General features: G+C 51.5%; 5 protein-coding genes across 5 annotated transcripts; 2 read left to right on the top strand and 3 right to left on the bottom strand.

Annotated features, from left to right (window-relative positions):
• Positions 1 to 970: 970 nt before the first annotated feature.
• On the bottom strand, positions 971 to 2,476 carry PHYSODRAFT_337670 (hypothetical protein; the record flags this gene model as incomplete). The annotated part of the gene is made up of 4 exons (XM_009535350.1): positions 971 to 1,045; positions 2,065 to 2,141; positions 2,196 to 2,329; positions 2,394 to 2,476. The coding sequence occupies 4 exons, from the start codon at positions 2,474 to 2,476 to the stop codon at positions 971 to 973; spliced, it is 369 nt and encodes a 122-aa protein (XP_009533645.1).
• Positions 2,477 to 5,016: 2,540 nt separating this feature from the next.
• Positions 5,017 to 6,788, bottom strand: PHYSODRAFT_317903 (hypothetical protein; the record flags this gene model as incomplete). The annotated part of the gene is made up of 5 exons (XM_009535349.1): positions 5,017 to 5,135; positions 5,183 to 5,634; positions 6,524 to 6,609; positions 6,643 to 6,722; positions 6,782 to 6,788. 5 exons carry the CDS (start codon positions 6,786 to 6,788, stop codon positions 5,017 to 5,019), a joined length of 744 nt encoding a protein of 247 aa, XP_009533644.1.
• Positions 6,789 to 16,860: 10,072 nt separating this feature from the next.
• On the top strand, positions 16,861 to 17,535 carry PHYSODRAFT_518790 (hypothetical protein; the record flags this gene model as incomplete). The annotated part of the gene is made up of 1 exon (XM_009535348.1): positions 16,861 to 17,535. One exon carries the CDS (start codon positions 16,861 to 16,863, stop codon positions 17,533 to 17,535), a length of 675 nt encoding a protein of 224 aa, XP_009533643.1.
• A 183-nt stretch (positions 17,536 to 17,718) lies between these two features.
• PHYSODRAFT_519811 (hypothetical protein) lies at positions 17,719 to 19,428 on the bottom strand (the record flags this gene model as incomplete). Its single annotated transcript, XM_009535347.1, has 3 exons — positions 17,719 to 18,492; positions 18,661 to 18,858; positions 18,952 to 19,428. The coding sequence occupies 3 exons, from the start codon at positions 19,426 to 19,428 to the stop codon at positions 17,719 to 17,721; spliced, it is 1,449 nt and encodes a 482-aa protein (XP_009533642.1).
• A 1,111-nt stretch (positions 19,429 to 20,539) lies between these two features.
• On the top strand, positions 20,540 to 21,613 carry PHYSODRAFT_452303 (hypothetical protein; the record flags this gene model as incomplete). The annotated part of the gene is made up of 2 exons (XM_009535346.1): positions 20,540 to 20,924; positions 21,000 to 21,613. Coding segments are annotated over 2 exons (999 nt in total), but the record flags the coding sequence as incomplete, so codon positions are not given.
• Positions 21,614 to 22,842: the final 1,229 nt, after the last annotated feature.

The following is a 22,842-nucleotide window of genomic DNA, read 5'->3' as shown; positions in this document are numbered from 1 at the left end:
TAACAACCTTTCACAAAAGTACAGCGGGTGGAAAAAGTCATAGCCCACCCCAGCCCGCCACATGCATATAGTAAGTCAAAACGATTTGCAAGCCCGATGACCCACTGTTTCGACCTACCCAGTTGCATCCAGCAACACTAGCGATACAATGCACACATGAGGCGAAAGGTACTCATGTTGTCATCCATATAAGCAAACCAGGATCCCGAGAAACCAAAAAACGGATATGATATCGTGCAATGTCTGAGGGCATTCATCACGTTTTGCCAGGCGTTGTAGGTTCACAATCTGGTGACCCAACACAAAAACCAAGATAAACTCAGATTGGACCGGTTTCATTCGAGCGGCGATTCGTCAAAATCCAGTATTTAATAGCCAATAGAATTCGAGCAGATTATAGTTCAAACGATTCCGCGTCGAATGGTGAATGATTCATGCGAAACCAAGAAGAAATGGTTTTTTGTGAGTTGAAGCGCTGTTGTCATTTCACTTGCACATCTTTTTGACTTGGTCTTTGTATACTGACCCGCACAGGTAGCTCAGGGTTTCTCCGCCCGCTGTAGTAATAACTCGTAATTTTTAGTCTTATCTTAGACTTGTCGTGCTAAACTTAGCAAACAACCCCTGAGCTAAAGAGTAATACATGTAGCCATTCGTAGCTTTAAATGTAATTGGTTAGATTAACCAGTACTCTATTTCGGTTAGAAAGGTACCCGGTTTCGGTAAGTTACAAAAAATGTCTGCCGGCCAAGCACAGCTCTTCGACCCGTGAATACCGTGTTGTGTAGCATTAATTATTTAGCAATGCATTTTACGCCCAACCACAATACAATACGTATGCCTACCGCTGTTACTTGCATCGACACTCCAAGACTGAGGAGTAGTACGATTTTCTTTGTGGGTCAATGACGAGGTACGATCCGTAGCGTAGCAAAGGCAAGTGAACATGCCGAGTACAACGGAAGCCTAATCACTCCGAGTACAACGGGATGTTCTCACGCTCACCGTTGTTGTCATTCTTTATCGTGTACAGGAACAGCACCCCCTAGGACGAGCATGCCGATCGGCAGCACAGCGTCCTAGTATTTGGTGTCGTGTAGGAAAACACGAGTTTACGAGTCCTCGCCCTATCAACCGAAGTCTCTAGGACGAGCCCTACCAACAACACACGCCGTCTCCGAAGAGTCGGCGATAGATTGTCGGGATAATAAACCTGAAGACCAGGTCCGATCCCTTATACGGGCTGGAATGTACCTCCCTGTGTGTTGCGGGTCAGATAGGTTTACCCTTCGTTAAAATATAAGAGCACCCTTAGCCACGAGCTACGACTAGGATGCAATGTGTGATACGTGCTTTCGCACTAAACCTCTGTGGTCCCTCAGAAAGGAAGGGTACCAGGCCAATCGAAGCCTCTTACAGGGGCGCCGGGGCGAAGCCTCGGCTAGAAGTCAAATACACTGGGGGGGGGGTCCTTGCCTCACACCCAGTCAAACGTACAACTGTGCACAGAGGTATCTAATACCTCCCAACACGCGGCCACCTACTCACTCTTGGCCTTACCAGGATGAACACTCGGTCAATGCACCTTATGCTCACCGGCAGACATACCCCGTGCAGCCGAGTGTATCCAGACCCTACGCTAAGCTTAGCGACTTACCGTAGACGGACTTGACCCTTGTGTGGCTTGGGGAGAAAATTCTGCTCTGTTTAATGATTAGAGGCTGTCAGGCCTCTCTTATAGCTAATCCCTAAGGTCTATACAAATATCAAGTGTGGACCGAGCTTTCGAGCTGATCCTACAATCGGACGAAACTTCGTCCTAAATCCGAACTCTTACTGGGCATAAAGTGTACCCACTGTGAAACTTCGGAGGCCTCGGCAGGCGGTTTATTTTGACCCGCCGAGACCCTCCTGTCACTCCGTAGTCTCTATCAATCTTCTGGGCACTAAAGCGCGGGGAATGTGGCCGACCAATCAGAGCCCTCGGTCAGCCATCTCTCGCAAGCTCAAGGCAGTTAGACCTCGGCCGGAACTCGCCCGGCCGCAGTCATTTCCCGATCTCACATTGGGGTCTTTGAGCACGAAGACGGTGGCGAACGGCTGCGTGTCGAAGCGTCTGTTGTACTTCAGCCTATTGGGCACTGAAGTCCAGGTATATAATACATGGTGGGGAAGTGCTTGTGCGGGTGGTCTACCGTGGTGACCCGTGACCGGCGTAGTCCTTGTCCATGCCATCATGATCTCGTCATCATGCTTGTCTGCCAGCGCGCATGGGTCATGCACATGCTCGTAGCGGGCGCACGCCGCCGGTTGAGCTCTGCTCAGCTTCCTTGCTACCGCCATGGGTAATGGTGGCGAACGGATTGGCGCCTGTAGCTCCTGCAGCACGTCACGTGCCCGCGTCTTGCTGCAACAGCACGGCGTCTGAGCCGAAGGTGGAGCCGCGGTAGCCAGAGGCGCTGCGGCTGCCGCGCATGAGGGGGGTCTACGCAGAGCGTTCGTGAGCGCGCTCGTCCTAAGCGTGTGTCAGGCGCCCGCCCAAATCCACGCCGTCGCCGGTGCCTCTTACTCTGTGCTCGTGTGTCCTGCTCCCAGTGTACCAACCGACCTGGCCGCATCCAAGGGCGGTCCTGGAAGAGGCGCGTCGAATGCGTGAGGTGACGGCAAGCAACCTGCGGCATGCAATAGCAATAGCTAAGCAGCAGAGCTCTAAGTAGACCTTCAACAAGCGCACTTACCCCGATATCCGTGCTATACGACGCTAAAGCAGGGTCAATAGTTCAGCAAAGCAGAGTACCCATTTAGCTAAAATAATGCGGTTTTAAGCCAAATCCACTTTAGAAGGCTCACAGCGCATATATACCCTATTTGGAAGAGGCCTCCTCCTAAAAGACGGGCCTCAGTTTAATGGCTTTCGCACCCTTTGCTGGAGGCTAAGTCCCTGAACTTCTATGAATCGTCACTCGAAACCGTCGGACATTGAGCCTGAAAGGATCTCATACAGAGGAAATTGCTGCATTTTTGCCCCCGGGAGAGGCAACCATTAAACCTTTCCCTAGCCCAATCCATAAATTCATCGAAAGAAAGCATATCAGAGCGATAAAACAGAGCGATTTCATTATAGGGGGGCTTCGCCCCAAAGAGGACACTACTAGTAGTAGGACATTTATTGACCCGATGTACATAGAACATACAGAGGTTCTGTCTCTACCATTACACACTTCAAGTCACCAAATCGCCGTGGGAGAGACAGAGGACCTGTCAGTAGTCTGATATTGTTAGGGCTGAATTTTAGAGCTAAGTTTACAGATTTGAACAATATCAGAGTAGCGTGAACCTTCTAGAAAGCTCTCATGAGAAAGAGCAAAAATTTATAAGGAAACGTTTTTTATTTAATGAGATAAATACTAAGTATCTAAACCAAGCCAGCTTCCTAGCAAGCATCAACAACCGACGAATCATGTACGCCAACATCGAACAGTTTATTTTTAAGATTGACTGCAAGTTCACGCAGTACTGCTATCCCGCTCAGGAACCCGATAAGGGATTCTTCATCAGGAAGCAGCTCTTGAAAGAGATCAAGGAGTTCCAGTTCGAGGAAGAGTTTAAGTTTGAGACTGAAGATGTATTCGCTCAGACTTTCGATAATGATGAGCGTACTGATGCAGTCTTTTTCGAATCCTTCAGCCAACGGATTCTCCCCCAATACAAGATCTTTGTTAAGGAGCACTACTGCAATTACATTTGCGAATGCGGATGTGATTTTCATCGCAATCTGATGAACTCATTCGTTCGACATGCAATTCCGTGCTCCCGCCCGTATGGACGAGTAGGCCCTTCCAAGGAAGAAGTCAATGAGAATTCATTAACAGTACTAAGGACATCTGTGCTGACGCGTGGGAGAAGAAACGACAGCTCCTCAACCGATTCGTTACGTTTTCAACTAGACCAATACTAAGCGTTGCCGTTGCGGCAACCGAGCGTACGCCAAAGCGGAGCTGAAGCGTCAATGCATCGAAGATGCTCGAGCTGAACTACTCCGACGCAGCGCTTATGTTGCGAAGGGACTTGAAAATGACATCAAGAGTCACCACAGTAAGCTCATGCCATCTCTATCCAAGATTTAGGAAAAAAACTATGATGAGTTATTCGACCCATTTTTTTACTTCAAAAAGTCATCAACCTCAGCCTTAAGCTTTGGCATCTTAGTCTGAACGAACTCATTTTTACTCAACCATTCTAGGTATTTAGTATCGATAAATTGGATCTGTTTAAGAGTTTTTTTGTTGTACTTACCGACCATGAAATTTCAGAGCGGATTGAGAAGGTGTCAGGGCTTCCTTATTGTATTGGTCTAATTAACGGTACTCTCTTCCCGCTTTTTCAACGGCCTGAGGATCATGAAGAAGATTTTGTTTTCGCGCAAGGGTTGCTACACTATCAATGGATTGATTATTTGCGATGATCTGGGATTCGATACGAAAATATTGACTGGGCCGGCTCTAGCCATGATAACCGTGTCTGGAGAAATTCTAGGGTGGCCGTTCAACGTGATGAGTACTTTGACGCCAACGAGTATCTGCTAGGTGATTCAGCGTAGCAGCCCTCTTCCGATTTGGTCTCGGCATTCAAGACAAGTGGTGGCGGACAGCTCTCGATAAAAAATGTTTTCTTCAACTCGCGCCTCGCAAGAATTTGTATCCGAGTGGATCACTTCATTGGAGTCCTAAAAGGTCGGTTTCCACTCCTAACACGTCTGCGGGCAAGGCTAAGAAATGAGGAGCTGAAGGAGACGATCTCACTCATTCGTGCAGCAATCATCCTGCACAACATGCCAATCCATTAACCGATCCCCGACACTTGGGTTGACAACGAAAACAATGATGCTGAAGAAAATGCGGAAGATTTACCTGACACATCTAACGAAGATCGAAGGGAGTATCTCCGCGACTACGTGTTTGATAAAAACTTTTAACCATTCTGCTAAAGCAGAAGCTATTGGCTGGACTAGGATATTCACTCCTGTGGCGGTAGGGGCAGGAGTCGGACGATGTCGTCCAGCTCAACGTCATCATCTTGTATTTTTTTACGCGACAGCAGCAACTGAACGACCGCTTCGCGTTTTGCAGATTCAGCTCCACCTTTTTCAGCATTAACTCAATATCAGCTTGCGCGTTTTGACGAGCATTCTTCTCTTCCTTGAGCTTAAACTCTTTCTCCTTCAGGTTGTAGTTGTGCTTTTGGTATACCATCATCATCTCCCGCTGTTCTCCGCGAGCGCATAGCACCTCTGCCTGCTGGTTCAGCAATCTCTCAACGGATTCAGTGTTCCCTTTGTTGCCTGCTTGCGATGACCGAAGTGGGAGCGGACGGCTAACACCCTGTTGCACGATAGCGCCTCCTTCCCCATGTTCTGCTGTCGCCTCTGCATCAAGGTCATCTGAGGTGATCTTCGGTCGGCTTGATGGCCGGTTGATCATCACGTCATGAAGCTCGTAGTAATAGGGGCAGCGCTTTTGCACGATAGCTCGAAGGTCCTTCTCGTCCGTGATTCCAGCCCCCGTAGCAGCCAAGAAATCCTGCGCTTCGCGGTACTGCTTCTCGAGAGTGTTGATCTTCTCACGACAGAGGATACTTGCACCGGGTCAGCTCCAGTCGGTGCAGCGTGGTGCACCGGGCCACACCGACTGGCCCGGTGCACGGTAAAAGAATAGGCTGACACTCTGTTTTTTGTCGAGAACATTTCCGTATGTTGGTTGGACGTTCCAACCAAGTTGACAGCAAGTTGCTGCCAGCAACCAACCAACCGAGCGAACACCAGCACGAGGATGGGCTAAGTGGCCAAGTCTGGTCAATTTGGCCACCGAGTTGGAGGACTTGATCGCCAAGTCCTTGGGTCTAAGTGTCCTCACAGTAACACTACATATCACTTCGGTTCGAGAGCAAGCGGCTGAGCTGCACTAAATGCTGTATTCTGTATGCTACTGTACCATTGCGTGTAGTCTGAAGTAGCTACAGTACTGACAAAAGTGCTTCGAGGCGCTAAGCAACACACGCTGGATCTACTTTAATGTTTAGTGCCAACTACTTGTTACCACTACATGTTGCCTGCCGGGCTGCGCTTGGCTGGACGCCCCCGCGCCAAGCAGTCTAGCGAGCCGAGTACTGCACGAGGCGCCGGAAAGCTCGGTGCAGGGCCCCCCTCCGCAAATACCGCGTGCTTGTGTTGGCCCTGTGCGCACAACTCCCCCCCTAGCTAACACGCAAACGATACCATGATCTTAGCACACACGCACACCCTCTCCTACCTAGCAAGGGCTTGCATTTCGACGGCCTCGCACCTGCCGACGTCCGCTTGCCTCCTTCTCGTCCTTTTCGCAAATGAAGAAGCTCCTTCACCGATTTTGGAGTGTTGAACGTCAAATCATCAGCTGTAGCTCCAAGCGCATCTCAAGATCACTTATTCATAAAAAAGAATACAGGCTGGCCCGGTGCAAGCAGCCACTATCATCTTCCCATGGACGCCGGCGCTATCACGATCTTGATCCCCGCGGCCATCTGTTTCAGCAGAGCCTTCTTCGTGTTGCCGTTGTTTCTGTCGCTGCCCCGCTAGTTGTCTGGATTCGTCATCCAATCGAGCACCACCCGAAGCGAGGACTTACCTCCGTCCACGCCTTCCGAGTCCCAAAAGATCGGAGCCTTCTTTCCCGGTCGCGTTAGCCCTCGGACCACTGGCGGCGCAGCTGCTGAGAGAACTAATGCGCGCAACCTTCGGTGCGACTCTGCATCACAGAGGCCGGCTGGATGGCCTTCACATATGGTCGACGTCGCGTATCAGAAGCCTGCGGGTATTTACGGAACGGGGAGGCCCGTAACAAGGACGATGACGCCGCAAGGAGATAGCAGATTACGTCATAAGGTAAATGCGTGCGGCATACTGGTTGGTTGGTTGGTTGGTTGGCCGGCAGACGAGTCGACGGCAGATAGGCAGTTTAGTTCAGACTTTCCAACAACAAGACAAGGTACTTCTTCATATTAGTCTTTGTGTTGTGCGGTTAGCGCCTACGTGTGTACTGTGACTGTTTCCTACCTACTTGCGAAGTGTACTCGGGGTTCTGGATTGATTTGGCCTCCCCGGTAACCTTCTAGTCGCGTAGTGTGTTACATTTTCTGGACTCAAGAGATCAGCTATCAGTGTTCGACAGTACGACACTCTAAACGGTTTAGTAAGGTATTGGCGTGCGTCTCGCACTTTGGTTTGGACCCGCAGACTAGCTGCGGTAGGAGATCTCCAGTAGATCTTGTACATATTGTACAACAAGTTGTCGTACAATGGGAAGAGTTACCTCGCTGTACAAGGGCACCCGCGACAGAGTTAACTTAAGTCTCTGCCTGCGAGTGTAAGGAACCCCATATTCGCCCCTTTCATATTACACTTCTTGTAGGAATTACGCTAGATAAAGATCCGAGTCTTGCTACAAGGGTACACAAGGTGAGGCCTAGTGATCTCGGGACTAGTTCTCGTTGTCTTTGGGTATTTGGTTTGCAGGGGTAACCCCCCCCCCGTCATTGCGTGGCAGGACACGTGTGGGAGTATATTAGTTTTTATCTGAGCGACTCCACCACACAACCAGCTCTTGCATCCAACTCTGACTACCGCTATCAAATGTAAGATCAGGATAAACGCTGTTTTGGAGAAAGCTTCAGCGTATAGAGTAACGGAAATATTACTGCATAGGCGCTCCTACTGCTATAACTTGCTAGTAGTTTAATGCATTAGTTTCATTTACTTTTGTCATCCTAACTAGTTCGATCTTTCGACCTGTGTACACTCCCGGAGCGTTCGCTCCGGGTCGCCTATCTAGGCATTGAATTGTGGTTTGTAAACGGTTCTCTATCGGTCATTTGATTGGCTATCCATGTTTCTTACAATTATCAAGTCATTTGCTGTACCCAATTATTGGGTACAGCGATTTGTATTGGGTCCCAATAAAATAGGATTGTCACGGTTAGAAAGTATGTTTGGAGTATTTTTCTCGACCAATCATATTGCTTCAAATGTACTTACTGTAATCCTTATGTGCTTACCGATACTTTGTTTATTGCTGACAGCAATGTTGTGGCTACTAAGTAGCATAGAAAGTACATTAAAATATAGTGCTTGTGTGCATGCGTAGAGAATGGCGCCGCCGTTCTTGGAGGTACATGCATCAAAGTCTCCATCACTAGGCAACCTCCCTCCCTAGATTCGCTGTCAGCCATATAATCGAGGTTAGCCCTACAGTAAACCCGTTGCATGCATTGCAGACATTGGCCCACTGGCACAATGTCAGTGCTAGTTGTACGCAACTGAATTCAGTCCCGTGTGTCGCGGGTCCCCAACAGGACCTACACTACCTACATACTCAAAGCACGGTGAATAGTGCAGTAAACCCTCAGGCGAGCCGAACTGGGGAACTACCGCCCAGTAGCATACTGGTAAGCTAAACTTATCGGCATTTTACGGCGGTGCTCTACTATTACATGCACTAGTAGCAGCAATAAAACCCAACACGTTCCACCCAGATCGATAGCATTTTAGTTTCTCGTCAGCCGAGATTGTTGCGCGCCTGCGTGACATGATACCAACTCAACAAAACGCAATGCTGTGGGTCACAGCCTGTGGCGCTGTCAGCAATATTTAGAGGAGCTTGATACTGTTATTTGATTGGCTTAAATTATTTGTCAGATATATGGAGGCGTCAGTAACAAACAAAGGAAGTCGGTAACAGGCTTCGTCAACGTAGGCATTATGTGTGTAGACCAGACGCACTGCCTCCGCTTTCCGGAAATGCCTACCATATGACGATGGATACATAACTAGCCATGCTAAAAATAAGATACTGTACAAGACCAGTGAAACCAAAGCTCAGTAGTTTTGAAACCAGCGCAAGCTCTATTCTGCAGGAGAGCCTGTGAGATCATTTGCAGAGTCGCGGAGAGGTCGCGATGACCACGTCTCGCCCAAGTCAACAGCTTCGCTCTGTCAATGACGCCCTTCAAGACTCGACGGCACGCAAGACAAGACTACCGAAGTATGCGCTGGAGCTGGGTCCGAAACCCGGCAGCAGGACGTCTGTAGGTCGAGTGTTGGACGCTGTGTGCAGATTCTGTATCACGTACGGCCGTCAAGGCCGAAGCTCAAATATTTAAGGCGTCACCTTTTGCCCCAGCACTATACGCAAGCCTTGCGGTCGGCGAACAGCAGCAATTGGCTCTAGCCGTGTGCGAAGCGGCTAGTCATTTCCTTCACCGAGTAAGTGAAATTCGCATGGCAATCGATCCCTAGGTTATCACTATGTCAACTCCGAAAGAGATTATTGATTCAACGGACGGAGAGTTTTTGGCCATCCTGAATTATCATCAATCGCGCCTGTCGAGCACGTACGGAGGTGATGCTATTAGCATGATATGGTCAGAACGCAACGATCTTCAGCGAGAGTATGCTCGCAGAGCTCAAACCACGATAGACAGGTTGTCAAGCCTCCACATCAGCAAGGCGTGGAGTGATCCTATTCTCGCCAACAGATTCGAATCTCTCAAGGTGTTCGCACTGGGACTAGCGAGTATCCCACCTGGAACGCATATAGTCGAAGCTGACTTCAGCATTCTCAAGCGCAAAAAGAACAAGCACCGGACACGACTTATAGATTTCTCACTGGAAGGAGAGATGCACGCGACTCAATATTTCGAAGCACTAATGCCGCATCCCTCACAGTCAATACTTAGCACTCTGGTAGGCAGGGCTCCATAATAAACTTCACATAATACAATAAGCACTGGTTACTGACGTTCAGTCAATACCGATAACTCTATGAGCCAAGCATGAACTTTCAAATATTGTACCGTTGTAGTTTAAGTCCTTACTGACAGCATACAAATCACAAGTCAAAACACAATTTATGTTTTGCAGGTCACTTTTATTCTGAGTCATTGGGATGGTGTCTTCACATAAGGATTACGGTACGTATTAGGGGGTTTCAAAGTAAATACAAGATGTAGCGATTATTTGGGCAAATCTTTTGCAAATAATTGGTCTGATCTTTTGACCATCACGGCGTCGCATCACGAGTCGCGAGTCGCAACGTTGGGAAAGTAGAGCTTACTCTGACTGAAACTAGGGCTTCGAGAAGGCTGAGATAGGTACATGGTAACATCGGTTAGAACCATGAAAGCCACTTCGTCAGGTTTGCTTACTCGTCGATTGAGCAGTACACGGAGCCCCTAATTGAAAAGCAAGCCTTACCACGATTGGGCTCGTTACAAATCGCCCGGCTATTGCGGGCGATTCTCAAATGAAAAACGGACCTCGTGAGATCGGTAGGCAGCCTCCATCTTTCTCGTCAGCCATCATTCTCGTCGGTCAACATCAATCTTAAAACTACCGGTTCATCACCAGTTTGTACCTACGGGGGACAGCGGGCAGCGCCCGAATTAATCCTGTGTGGGCTGGGCTATCAGCACTTCGTCGCTTCCTATCCCAGTATAACACCTCAATAGTAGCCCCTCGTAGGCACTATCAGAATTTTCTATGGAAATATATGTGATGATTTTCGGACGTTGTTTCAGTCCGAGGAAGTCGATTCTCTGTCTTGGGAATATGTATGGACCATCATCGGAAGCAACTTCTTCATGCTGAAACAACATTTGAGGGTTATTTAGTGTTATTTGATCAATCAGGACATGCCAGTTCCAAAATTACATTTTTCTATGATCTGGGAGAAGTATAAAGTGAATCATACAAAAAAGTACGAGTTCATACCAAAACTACTATTCATACTGTGGCCATAACTGCCTTCCTTGATTTTAGTGCTAAATTTAGCAAGAACCCATGAGCTACAAAGTAATACATGTAACAATTAGTGGTTTATATGTACTTATTTAAGTGATAAAGTACCCTCTTTCGGAAAGAAAGGTACATGGTTTGTGTAAGTTACACAAAATTTCGACCTGTGAACAGCTCTTGGACCTGTGAATTGATGCAAGTTGCGTCAATTTGCGTCACGCAACGCAGGAAACTACTGCGCGATTACATTTTTGATTCAAGAAGTTTTAGCAGTCACGCAGAGTATCAGACAGTCACACTACATATTAACCCTTCTAGCCCCAGACCTTATTTTGTATCCTACAGAATAAGCATTAGACTTGATTAAAGTATACTTCAAAACCTGTCAAAGATTTGCTGTTGGAAGCCCTTTCGCATCTTGCGGTCAAGCGCTGGGTACATTGTGCACAGAACATCTACGAAAGTGAACAAAACATGCTCAATGTATCCACCATATGCCGAAATGGCAAACTTCTATTGGTCGTGGCGAGCGTAGAGCACGCTCAAAACCTGCTACATGGTAATACCTTGCAAGGCTGCTAAGGCAGCATACTTCGGCTCCAGCCACCCATCTTCGGCACGTCGCGATAAACGCGGTGGAAGAAATCGCCCTGTTCCTAACTGACGTAGTGAGGAGGAACTGGGCGAATTCTTCCTTGTGCTTGACATTAGCGCATCATTAGATTTCTTTAGCCCACCTAACAAGCTTGTTACGATTGTCTCTCTAACAACACCAGGGAGCTTGTATGCTCAATAGCCCGTAATGACACGCACTACACACGGTTCCTCTTGTACGAAACAGGACAATATATGATATTCATGCCAACGTCTACTTCTTCCTTTACATGCGCACGCTCTTCAATGTTCGCGCCAGCCGTGGGTCATCTTCGCCATTTTGGCAGCCTCCGCTTTGCTCTGTAGCCTCCGGCACTGCCGCTCCATTCCTGCCGCTTTCATCGGTAGCCTCCGTCGTAGCGTCTGTCCCTTCTTCTGTAATCTCCGGTGTAACCTCATCATGCGGAGAGCTTCTTCTTCTGTAGCATCCGTCGTAGCATCTACCGCTTCTTCTGTAGTCTCCGGTGTAGCCACACCATGAGGAGCGCTTCTTCTGTAGCCTCTTGAGTAGCCACTGCATCAGCTACATATAGCGGTAGACCCGGCTGTAGCCGGCTTCGTAGGAACCGATGAAGTTGTGCGCTGACTCCGCAATCGATCTGACAATCGGGCCACACGCGAGAGCATAGCGTCGTCTGGGTCGGATCACCAGGTCTGGTAATCAACATCGCAACGTAGAATCAATATACCACTAGTACAATGTTACAGAGCAAAGTACACACTCTCGCTTACCTGTAGATCACAATGGCGCTCATCATGATCGTCTTCGGCCATGGTCCTTGGCCACTTGGGCGCGCTCGACGGGCCCCAACAAAGCTTGCATTACGACGTCTTGAACAGCGCAGTTTCGGAATGAAGGAAAGTACGAGTGGCTGACACGCAACGGTTTTAGGCTTCCACCCGAATTTTCAAACCTGTTGGTGGTTTATACTCGTCCGTCTATTACCGCGGAATAAACCCCGTTTATCTTCCCATCGCTAATCTAACAGGAGGATGTGCACAATACTGGCAATACAAACATCCATATGCGAAGTTCGAAAGAGAGGACAAGTTTGCTGGATACTATGTCCTGTGACAATGCTTATTCTGTAGGATACAGAATACGGGGTTAGAGGGGTTATACTGGGAATCCCGAAGAATGAGGGGGTGGACAGCTCCCAACAAATTAATTGCGTGGTCGTAACGCGTAACTGCGCAACCTTCGTGCTACACGAGCCAGAAGGATGTCGACCGAGCAGGTTCAACGGCAACTTTCAGACTGAGGCAGGAAATGCACATCGACATCAACAGCCCCATACAGCAGCTTCAGAAAGTGAACTGAATCACGCGGGCCACAGTTCTCCCTTATCACGGCAATCACCACCGGTACCAGCACCAGCGTTTTATACCACAGGTGTTCCCAGCCAAGTCGAAGACGACCTACGCAAAACCAAGTAATCGAGAGCTTGTCCGTGTATGCGTAGAGCGCTCGACTAGAAAGCCTGCAGCTAGGGCGGTGGGGTAGCACTGGCCAGGACCCCGTAGATGATAGGACTTGCGGCGTACACACTGATGACGCGAGGTTCCGTCGGTTTGCTTCGCCGACGCATCGTTGCCTTTGCCTGTTTGCGCCCGCTGATACCACCAGCTTGGCGACAGCGAGTACTTCGACTGGCAAACAAACTACGGCAGTGAGAAGCTCATCACACTTGGAAACGCATCGTAAACGAAAGGAGAAGCCTACCGGACGACATGTTCAACGACGACGCCAGAGAGCTCCGGGTCGACTTGATCTTCGGGTGGAAGTACTCGCCCGAGTTCGTCACGGCGATCAAGGCCATGGACAAGCAAGCTGCAGGTGGAGACGCTGCCGTGCCTCCACCACCTTTTCCTTTACCAGAGCCCCTGACGGAGGACGCGTTCAAATACGCGCTGCTGGCCTACGCTCGGACCGGTGCGACCCCCCCCCCCTTTAGGGGTGGGGTGGGGGGGGTTCGCACCGGTGAATCTTCAGTAGAAAGCCCAACCTAAATCAATACATGCCTACTCAAGAACACGGCAGACGAGTCGAGAATTTGCAGTAGCAAAATCGCTACTGCAAAAGTCTTCAGTAGGCAACTCAAGATCGGCGAGGTGGAGAAGCTTGTGGGCCATAACGACGGAGCTGCGGCGGCAGCACATGAAGCACAAGCTCGCTCTTGGTCGCCATCAGAACGGAGCGATGGCGACACGCTAAGGTATGACACACGGTAGGAGAGCTTGCGCTTTGTAACAATCGCAGCAAAGCCGCGTATATGAAGGAATACGTCACGCGTTCGACCAAGCAGACAAAGAGAGGAAGATTCCCCCCTTCACAGCCAGTACGGTGCTGCATTTTGCGGAGCACGAAGTACGGCGACGTCTACGGCAAGTTCGTCGCGTGCGCTGAGACGTGGGTACTGCTGTTTCCTGGTGCGTGCGGCGCCGCCGCCGCTGGCCGCGAGGGTGCTGGTGCAGCGGTTCACGTACCGGTACGAACCAACGAGTGCTGCAGTCGCTCACAGCGATGGTCTGCTGCTTCACCGCTTCCATCCTAGTTCCTGGTAGTGTTAAATGAAGTGTTTATCACCACTATCCGTGCCGCGGTCCCTGTTGCTTCTTCATCTCTGCTTAGCTTGCATGCATCTCCGAGGGGGTTCTTCAGCTTCGGAAGACCTCAATCCGAAAGGTCGCGTTTACCAGTGGGAACCTATCTCAACATTTGACGACGATCTTGAGAGAAAACTCAATAAAAATTCTGAGTAGCCTACTTTGCCGGTGCGAACCCCCCCCACCACCACTACGGTCGGCACAACTGTGCTGCGCGGGATGAGCCATGAGTATTCTCGGGCCCTCGTGAGACTCCATGACCTGAACTATCACCCTTGGATCCAGCATGTGATCGCGGTTGGAGGGTTTTGATTCTTATGCAGATCAGGTCCAGGATTTGAACATGCTGATTATATGACCGAATCGTAAGACCTGGATCAAACAACCGCAACAGTGGGCACCTTCCAAAACCCATATAAAACCGTTTGATCAGATTAATCCGTAATTTATTTTAAATTACCGAAGCGTTTAATGCGCCCCAAAACGGTTGCTGGAACGCGACCTTCGAGTATAGTGGAGTTCAGTCACTTGTTTAATCACGTTGCTAGTTAAGAGTCGCATTAGAATTGTTTGATGAGACCACTTTTTGGTCTCATCAAACAATTCCCTGTGATTAAACTTTTATGCGCGACTTTTGGTGAGGGTTTGGAAGGCGCCCACTGGGGATCATGGCTCAACTTGTCTTCTTGGATACCTTATCAGTTCAACTTTTTGCCCTACTGAGTGCTGGCAATGTGAAAGCTGTTCATGTGGGCCGACTATTTGGACGAGGAGACATTCTGCAGGGCCAAATACTACGTAGAAGCCCACCACTGTCTCACTATCACCCCCTTAGTCGTTAGTAGTAGTAAGCTATCACCTGTACCTATACATTATAGCTGCTCGCCAGAGTAAGACCTCACATGCTGCTCATCCTTATATGTATGTGCGTTTATGGAGACTACGTATTCCTTGAAAACAGCGCAAAAACTACAACGTCTGGGCCAAGGAGTCGTTGGCATAGACTCAGGTCGTGCTATATTATTAGCACGCCAACAACCGAGTATAATGCTTTGACCAAGGCGGCATTGACTTTCATATGTAAGGTACTTCGAAGTAAGAGAGTTAATGAGTATCAATACATGAATAGTTTTGTGTCTAGTATTACTTAGTTGTTTCCCTTCCTGTCTGGATGCATGTAAGACTAAAATACTCGAGAAAGACTACGTTGTGAGCCGCTGTCTCGAGTGATGACCCATGGTGCACCCCCAATGTGCCCTTGCAAGGTCTGCAGGGCGCCATGGATCCGAGGTTGCCTAGCTCCTTCATTGTAGCGCACGCGGTGAGTTGCGCACTGGGCTCAACTTGATGTCGATGTAGCCTGCACTGTACCAGAGTCTTGACAGTGTCGGCTGCTCCGTCGCCCCACCCACACCTCAGGCACCTTCTTTAGGGCAACCTCGGCAGCTTCGACGTCCTTAGGCACCTTCGCTTCTGTGGACTCTAGTGCGTGCGCCAGAGCTTCGGCCATTGAGGAAACCTTAGTCGCACAAGGGTCCGGCTCCGCCGCAGCTTTCGTCTCGGTTTGAAGAGCTTGATCCACCGACTCCTGCACCCCTGATCCTTTCCTCAGTCTGCTGCGCTTCGCCAGGCTCGCCCACCTCGCCACCTCCAATGCAGGTCTCCTTGTCCTGGCGCATGACGAACAGCTGGAAGGTCTTCTCGGCACCGCTGTTAGACGTAACAAACTGCACCATGCCGCTGTTCATGTGTCCACTTCCACGAGCTCGTAGCGTGGGGCAGGCTTGACACCATCAGTTGGAGGTCGGGTCTGGGGCGGAGCGTGGGCGTGGGCACGCCGACATCCGTCTGGACTTGGCGTTCTTGTTGTCCATCCCCGTTGTCACAGTATGTAACGCCGTGGCCGTCGTAGCGGACAATACAGCAACGCTGCGCTGGAGCACCGACGCGGAGTAGCAGGAGTCCATGCCTCTGCTCAGGAGCTTGCATGCGGCGAGGCAGTGGGTCATCTCCTCGCTAGCCACCGCTGGCAGGCCGTAGTAGACGCTAGAGCACCGCTCGCGTTGAGCTTCTGTTGTCGGCCCGGCTCGTCGCGAGAAGGTGTTGTAGTTGGTGGCATGGATGGGGAGGAGGCTCAGTGCATGACGTGTTGGGCGGGTAGAACTTGAAATCTCTCGAGGGTGCTTTGCTCACCCGTAAACTCGTGTAGTGAGGTACCGGTAGGATTGCCGAAAGATGGCAAATGTGATCCAATCACGAGATCATAGAAAAAGTACGCTCTGACCAAATCCAAGACCTGTTCTGAATAAGATCCATTTAAAAATCTTCCGGTTGGAGGAGCTGACAAGGGTGCTGCCTGTGGCCCAGCTCTGTGTGGTGAAGGACCTCTCGGGAACGGTGGTACCGGCGCTGGATCCGCGCCCTGGAGGACTGTGGAACTGTCCACCAAGGCGCGATCAAGAAGGAGAGGAAGAAAACGAGGAATCGAAGCATTAGGCAGCGGGCTTGTTGACGCCCTACGTCTCACAGCGTTCCGAGGAGGCAGCAAACATGGAAGTGCGTTTTCAAGCCTACTTGTGATCTCGTTTGCTTTAGACTATCTACTAGTGCCCAGCTCGAGCAGCTCCACTTGACGCTCAAGTTGCTCAGAGAATCCCCGTCTAACCTGATTGCTCTCTTCAACACCGAGGGTTCCTAAAACGCAATCGAAAACCTGCCGTGTGTCCCCGACTGACGGGCGATACGAGCGAGCGCACGAAGCTCTCTCGGAAGCCATGACGACCCCCTCGCCTTCAAACCCGGACGCGCAGCAGCGCCTGGCCAAGCTCTCCTTGTGCGCGATCGCGGACGCCATGGCGAAGCTCAAGATCCAGGGCCACCTCGTGGACGTGAGCCTCGTGCGCGGCTTCGACGCCCCTCTAACAACGGAGATCTGCGGATCGGCCTTCACAGTGCAAGTGGTGCCTGCCACGGGCCCCGCCGTCAAGAAGCTGCCGTCCCACTACGTGGACAAGACCGAGCGGGGCCAGGTCATCGTTATTAGCGCGCCCAGCGGTAGCACGTCGGGTGTCTTCGGCGGCCTGTTGGCGACGGCCTCCAAGGCCCGCGGCGCGGCTGGCGTCGTGACGGACGGACGCGTACGCGACGTGCAGGAGCTATGTTCGATGGGCTTTCCAGCCTTCTCGAAGGGCACGTCGGTGCACGGGCAGCAGGGCGCCACGACGGTCGTGGACGTCAACTGCCCCGTCGTGGTGGGAGAGTGCGTCGTGCGGAGCGGCGACATCGTCCGCGGCGACATCAACGGGGTCATTGTCGTGCCTGTCGAGCGCGCGGCGGAGGTCGCTGCCAAGGCGGAAGTCATCGAAGAGCAGGACAACAAGGTCGCGGCCGCCGTCAAGAGCGGCGAAGGGCTGCAGGACTCGTTCAAGCGCTTCCGCTCGCGTCTGTAAGCCGCGCAGCGCAGACATTGCCAAGCAGCCCCAACTGATGCATACTACATGCCGTGACAAAATACGCGATGCTTTGTCAAAGACCCGGAGGAAGTTAACTTACGACGAGTCGAACGTGTAGCGCACTTCCATCGCTTCCATCACTCGTCATGGCCGTTCATTTTTTGTACACTGTCGCTGTTGCTACGGGACCACTTGAAGATACCGCTCGGTGACGGCGTGCTCCGCGATCGTCTGGAGCTCGGGCAGCGCCTGCGAGAGCGCCACGCCGTCCAGCAGGAACGCGCGCAACTCGGTGGCGCTCTGCTGACTCTGAGCCTGTGCCGCCAGGTACTCGAGCGCGGCGCGTAAGTAGCTGCGACAGTCGGGCACGCTCACGACCTCCAGCTCGCGCACCACGACGGCGTTCATGTCCATGGCGACGCTGGCGCGCGAATGCAGCTCCAGCCTCGAGCGGTCCACGAGCACGACGCAGCCCATGGACTGCACCAGCGACGTGGCCAACTCAGCGGAGGCCTCGAAGCCGATGAGGTCCACGACGGCTTCCAGCGCCAGCTCGGTCTGCTGCGAGAGCACGTGAGCTACGGCTGCCGGCTGATAAATATCTAGAGAGGTGTAGGAGGCGTGCGGGGACCACGCGGAGCTGCCTGTTGTCGACGTGGAGAAGACGTGCAGGTTTTGGGCGGGGGCTTGCAGATCTTGGTGCAGGTATCGCGTCAACAAGGAGGAGAGGATCGTCGACGGGCCGTCAGACAAAATGGCGACGTTGGTCACGTGCCGCCGCTGCAACTCGCTGACGATCGAGAGGACGACAGCAACATCGTCTGCTAGAAGAGCCAAGTCGTCAGGCACGGCGGGCGGCACCGCGCACAGATTGGAGACTGGCAGCACGATGTAGTCGGCGAGCGCGCCGCTGGACGCACTAACGCCGAGACAGGAGGAACTGCGGCTGCTGCTCTGGAGAGAAGCCCCTGCGTCGTTTGGCTGGTGGTTCTGTTCCTGCTTCAGTGGGGTATCTGGCGCTGAAGTGATGTACGGCGACGCCACGACCTTGGTGTGCAACTGGACTGGATTAGCTCCTGCCACACTGACATCGGACGGTTGGGTCTGCAACTCAGTGACGACCCCGACGAAAGACCTACCGAGCACTCCGTTCTTGCCTAGCACGCTGCCACGACAAGTCTGCGCATCGAAGAGCGACGCGGCTGCTCTCAAGACCCGCACTTTGGCTTCTCCATTTTCGACGATGTCGCACGCAACTCGACTGTATGTCACCATCGGGGAGTCCTCACTGCATCGACATGTCGCTCGCAGCGCCATCATCTCCACAGCTGATGCCAGGTTGTCACCACCTCGAACGTCCGTGATCGCGCCGTTGCTGTCGACCAACAGCTTCGTGTCGTGCTGCCCCGCCACCAGCGTCTCCAGCAGCTGGCGGAGCTCCTCCTGCTTGGGCGGGCTGAACTGCCCATTCAGCGCCTCGATGAACTCGCGGAAGCCGGATTTCTCGATCAGGTCGACGGGTAGCTGCTCCTGGGCAAGCCATCTCGCCAGCGCCAGCTTGGCGTCTCCAGCCTTGAGCAGAGCGTCCTCCACTGGCCCCGCGGACTGCCTGGCCGCGGCCGCCGCTGTCTTCTCCTGCTGCGCGCGCCTGGTCCTGGTGGCCAAAACACTGGGCGACGCCTGGTTGCGCTGCTCCAGCAGCTGCAGGAGCGCCCCGGCGTGGTGTCGCTCCAGATGCCGCGTGAGGTTGTGCGTCTTGTCCTTGAGCTTGGCGCCGCACAGCAGACACACGCGCGAGGTCGCGTCTTCCGGTGCCAGCTCCGGGTACAAGTCCCGGATGTCGACGGCCTGGATGCGCGTGACCGTCTCCACCTCCGTCTCGTCCGCCATTACAGTAGTCACGACTGGAGTTGCGTGTGGGTCGCGTTGATACACTCCGTCCGACCTGCAAAGTGCAAAAGTGCAGGTGCAGTGCAATGGCAGCCAAATAAATCAGCCATGTCTGTGGCTGGCATGGATACATCCAGGTACCGCACACCAAACTCGTGTGAGCAACACCACCCAGCACCTTCAACTTCAGTTCCGCACTCGCGACCATCCAGCAACACATGAAGAGGCTCCTGGGCGGCATCTTCGCGCGCTCCCCGTCCGTCGAGAGTCCGCGGGCGGCGGGGACGCCTCGTACAGTCGAAGCAGAGGCGTCTGCTCCATCCTCCAAGCGCTGGGGCGCGTTCCTGCTGCCCTCGGCTGCGTCTGCGCAGCCCCCGGCCGCCGCCGATCAAGTCTGTACACATATAATTACTAAATATGTGCAAGAATAATTCATTTATAACGTTATATTTAACGTTATACGTGCAGGAGGTGCTGCGCCATGTGGATGCGGCCATTCGTGGGGTAGCTGCGCACGTGAAAGCAGCGTAAGTGGGAGGAGCAGGAGGAAGGTGTTATTAAATTAACGGGTGGGTAGAGGCTGACGCCGAGCTCTGGACGCAGGATAGCGAAGCTGCTGGAGGGGGAAGAGCCGGACGAAGAGTTGAACAAGTTTCGAGAGTTTGTGACCCAAGCGGTGGACAAGCTACAGCAGCAGTCATGTCTGTGATCTGAAGATGCCGGTTAAGACAGGGTAAAGAAGTGCTGACCTGGGTGCTGCGTGTTCGTTCGTTTGGCTATTTCAGGTGAAATGACGCTGGAGCTGCTGAAGAGTTACTTCTCGTCCTCAGTGGGGGTCGCATTGTGCGAGCAGACTGCGTTCCCATCGCTTGTGTTGGATTTTGTGGCTAAGATGCGCGTTCTCGCGATGAAGGAGGAGCTGGCCAGCATGGTGAAAAGTGGTGGAGGTGCTGGGATCAAGGAACCTCATCGTGAAGGAGAGGGCTGTGATTCAGGCATGGATGTGCCTACTACTTCTGAAGAAGAGGAAACTGGCATATTTGCCTCCATTGTTCCGTCACTCGAGCTTCTGATGAATTGCGTCGTGTCAATCGCCTCGAATGGAACGTTGATGGAAACCTATCGGTGCGAATTACCCAACATGATTGCTCTTACAGCAGAGGAGTATCCACCAGCTGCGATTTTTATTCGTGACGGGTGCAGTCGGGCGTTGATGGTGGTTCCTGATCGCAATTTTAGCGCCGCGCTGGCGTGGTATTTGATGGACTGCAACGTTGTTGTCAAGACGGTCGGATTGATGACTAATTATACCCTCGCGACTGCTACTACGGCTGATACGGCAGTGCGAGTCTTGGAGATTTACGCAAGAAAGCTGCCAGATAAATTCATGCATGGTCCTTCCGTGAATGGCAATGATCACTCGTCAGCAGAAGCAGCGGCTGCTGCGGTTAGTGAGGCGCTTGGGCTGACGCGAAATATGGGAGGATCAATTGACCGTGGAGATGCTTCAACGCCGTTGTCGTCTCCCTTTGCTCTGCCACGTCAAGAACCACAGTGCCGCAAAGATACAGAGTCTCCAACTATGGTCGAGTCATTCTGTTTATCTTCTTACGATGTTCGAGTGGGCATTAAATCCATACTCTATGTCCTGGGAAAAACGTTCCGCTTTACGCTGGTGCTCCTAGATGAATTCCAGACCTCTGGTGGGTATACGTTGCTACTGCGCTTGCTGGACACTTGCACTGAGGACGAAATCCCTGCTTTTCTCGACATGCTCACTGCTCTGATACCCCTTGGAGTATGTTCGACCGAGACTTCCGATGGAGCAGAACGAGTTGTCGAAAGTATGTTTGGAGCTCGAAATGAGCATGCTTTCGCCGCGATGAGAGACCTGCTGCTTAAGTACGTGACCGGGCAAGATGTGCTTAGTTCCGATAAGCAACGTCGAGATGAACATCTTGTTCTCCAATTACTCACTCAGGTTTTGCACATATACACAAGTGACTATGACAATTTCGCATTTCTCGAGCCCAGGACGCGAACGCTGGCGTTACTGCTGATGAAGTTGCCGCTGACAACGTTTTACGATGCACAAGTTATTATTCTACGTATCGTTGAGTATGTTTGTTGTGCTGCTCAACCCGAAGATTCCCTCGCTCACGAAATATTATCCATCGTATGCGGACTTCTGGTCGCGTGTAGCCCGCTCAGTTCTCAGCCAACTCTACATTTGGTCAACTCGACGAGCGCTGAAAGTTCGATGTCCTCGTCAAGACCAATCTCTTCAGAATTGGTGATGAGTGCATTTGGAGAGGGGTCGACCTCAACGCTTTCAACGCTGATGTGTGAGTGTTTAATCAAAGTGTTACGGGATTGCGAATCTGACGTGTACAAGCAAAAGCTGAGTGGATTTGGGTTGATGGACCGTGGAATATATCTGTGGCTAGACCAGATTGCTACGTGCTTCAATGAAGTGCCACTCACGGAAACATCCAAGATACATGAACTTATGACTGCACTCAAGCCTAATCTCGAAATGTATGGCAGGATGCTGTGCTTGATGCTTAGAAACAACGTGCACGAGTGTCTCCGGTTTCGAGAGATGCGAGCGCACCAATCACTCTATGTGATAACTGATGTCATGATAGCGGGTGATATTTTGGCCACTCCGTTTGACGTGACAGATGAATTCCATTTAAGTGAGAACCAGTTTTCTGTCATGGCGGCGTTTGCGGAACTGGCAGGAAACTTACAAAGTCATCCCGGTCTTGCCATCGACGAGATCGACACGTCAAGTGTATCACTGCTACGAGCTGGAGTAGAATCGGATTTGAGTTGTATTCTGGAGTCTCTCCAACGATTTCGTGGGGCTGTATGGCGACAAATCCTAGTGCTGTACATTTTGGTTGAAATGCTCGGTGCTGGCGGACTTGAAGTATCTCCTTTATTGAAGGCGTGTCAGGGCTATGAAATATTGGTTGCGCTGCTATCTTCATTTGATTTCGCTAGCAGTGATTCCCATGGGCACGCGTTCCATATGATGGAACTGGTGTTAAAGGTGCTAAGTGTCACGCTTGATTCGCGGCATGGCGGCCACTACAACGCCGAGTATTTCAGATCAATCTATGGTTATTCGACGGTTGCAAGCTGTATACTCACATCGGGTGTTCTTGAAACCTCCAAACGAGAAGAAGTCTTGAATCGAGTTTTCGACCTGATCTCCGGCGACAGTCTGCATAAATCAATGCACAATGGTGAAGCTGCCCAGATAATTTTCCGTCTTCTACCGGTTTTACCTACAAGCGAAGCGGTTAAGACGATGGAGAAGTTGCTCTCGATGCTCGAGTCGCCTGATAATACTGCTACTCTATCTAAGAGTGAGCAAGTTGTCCGTGTGGTACGTGCTGGAGTGTT

Source organism: Phytophthora sojae (genome assembly GCF_000149755.1).
Source record: "Phytophthora sojae unplaced genomic scaffold PHYSOscaffold_8, whole genome shotgun sequence".
In the NCBI taxonomy this organism is placed as follows: domain Eukaryota; phylum Oomycota; class Peronosporomycetes; order Peronosporales; family Peronosporaceae; genus Phytophthora; species Phytophthora sojae.
This window is presented reverse-complemented; position numbering and strand designations above follow the sequence as displayed.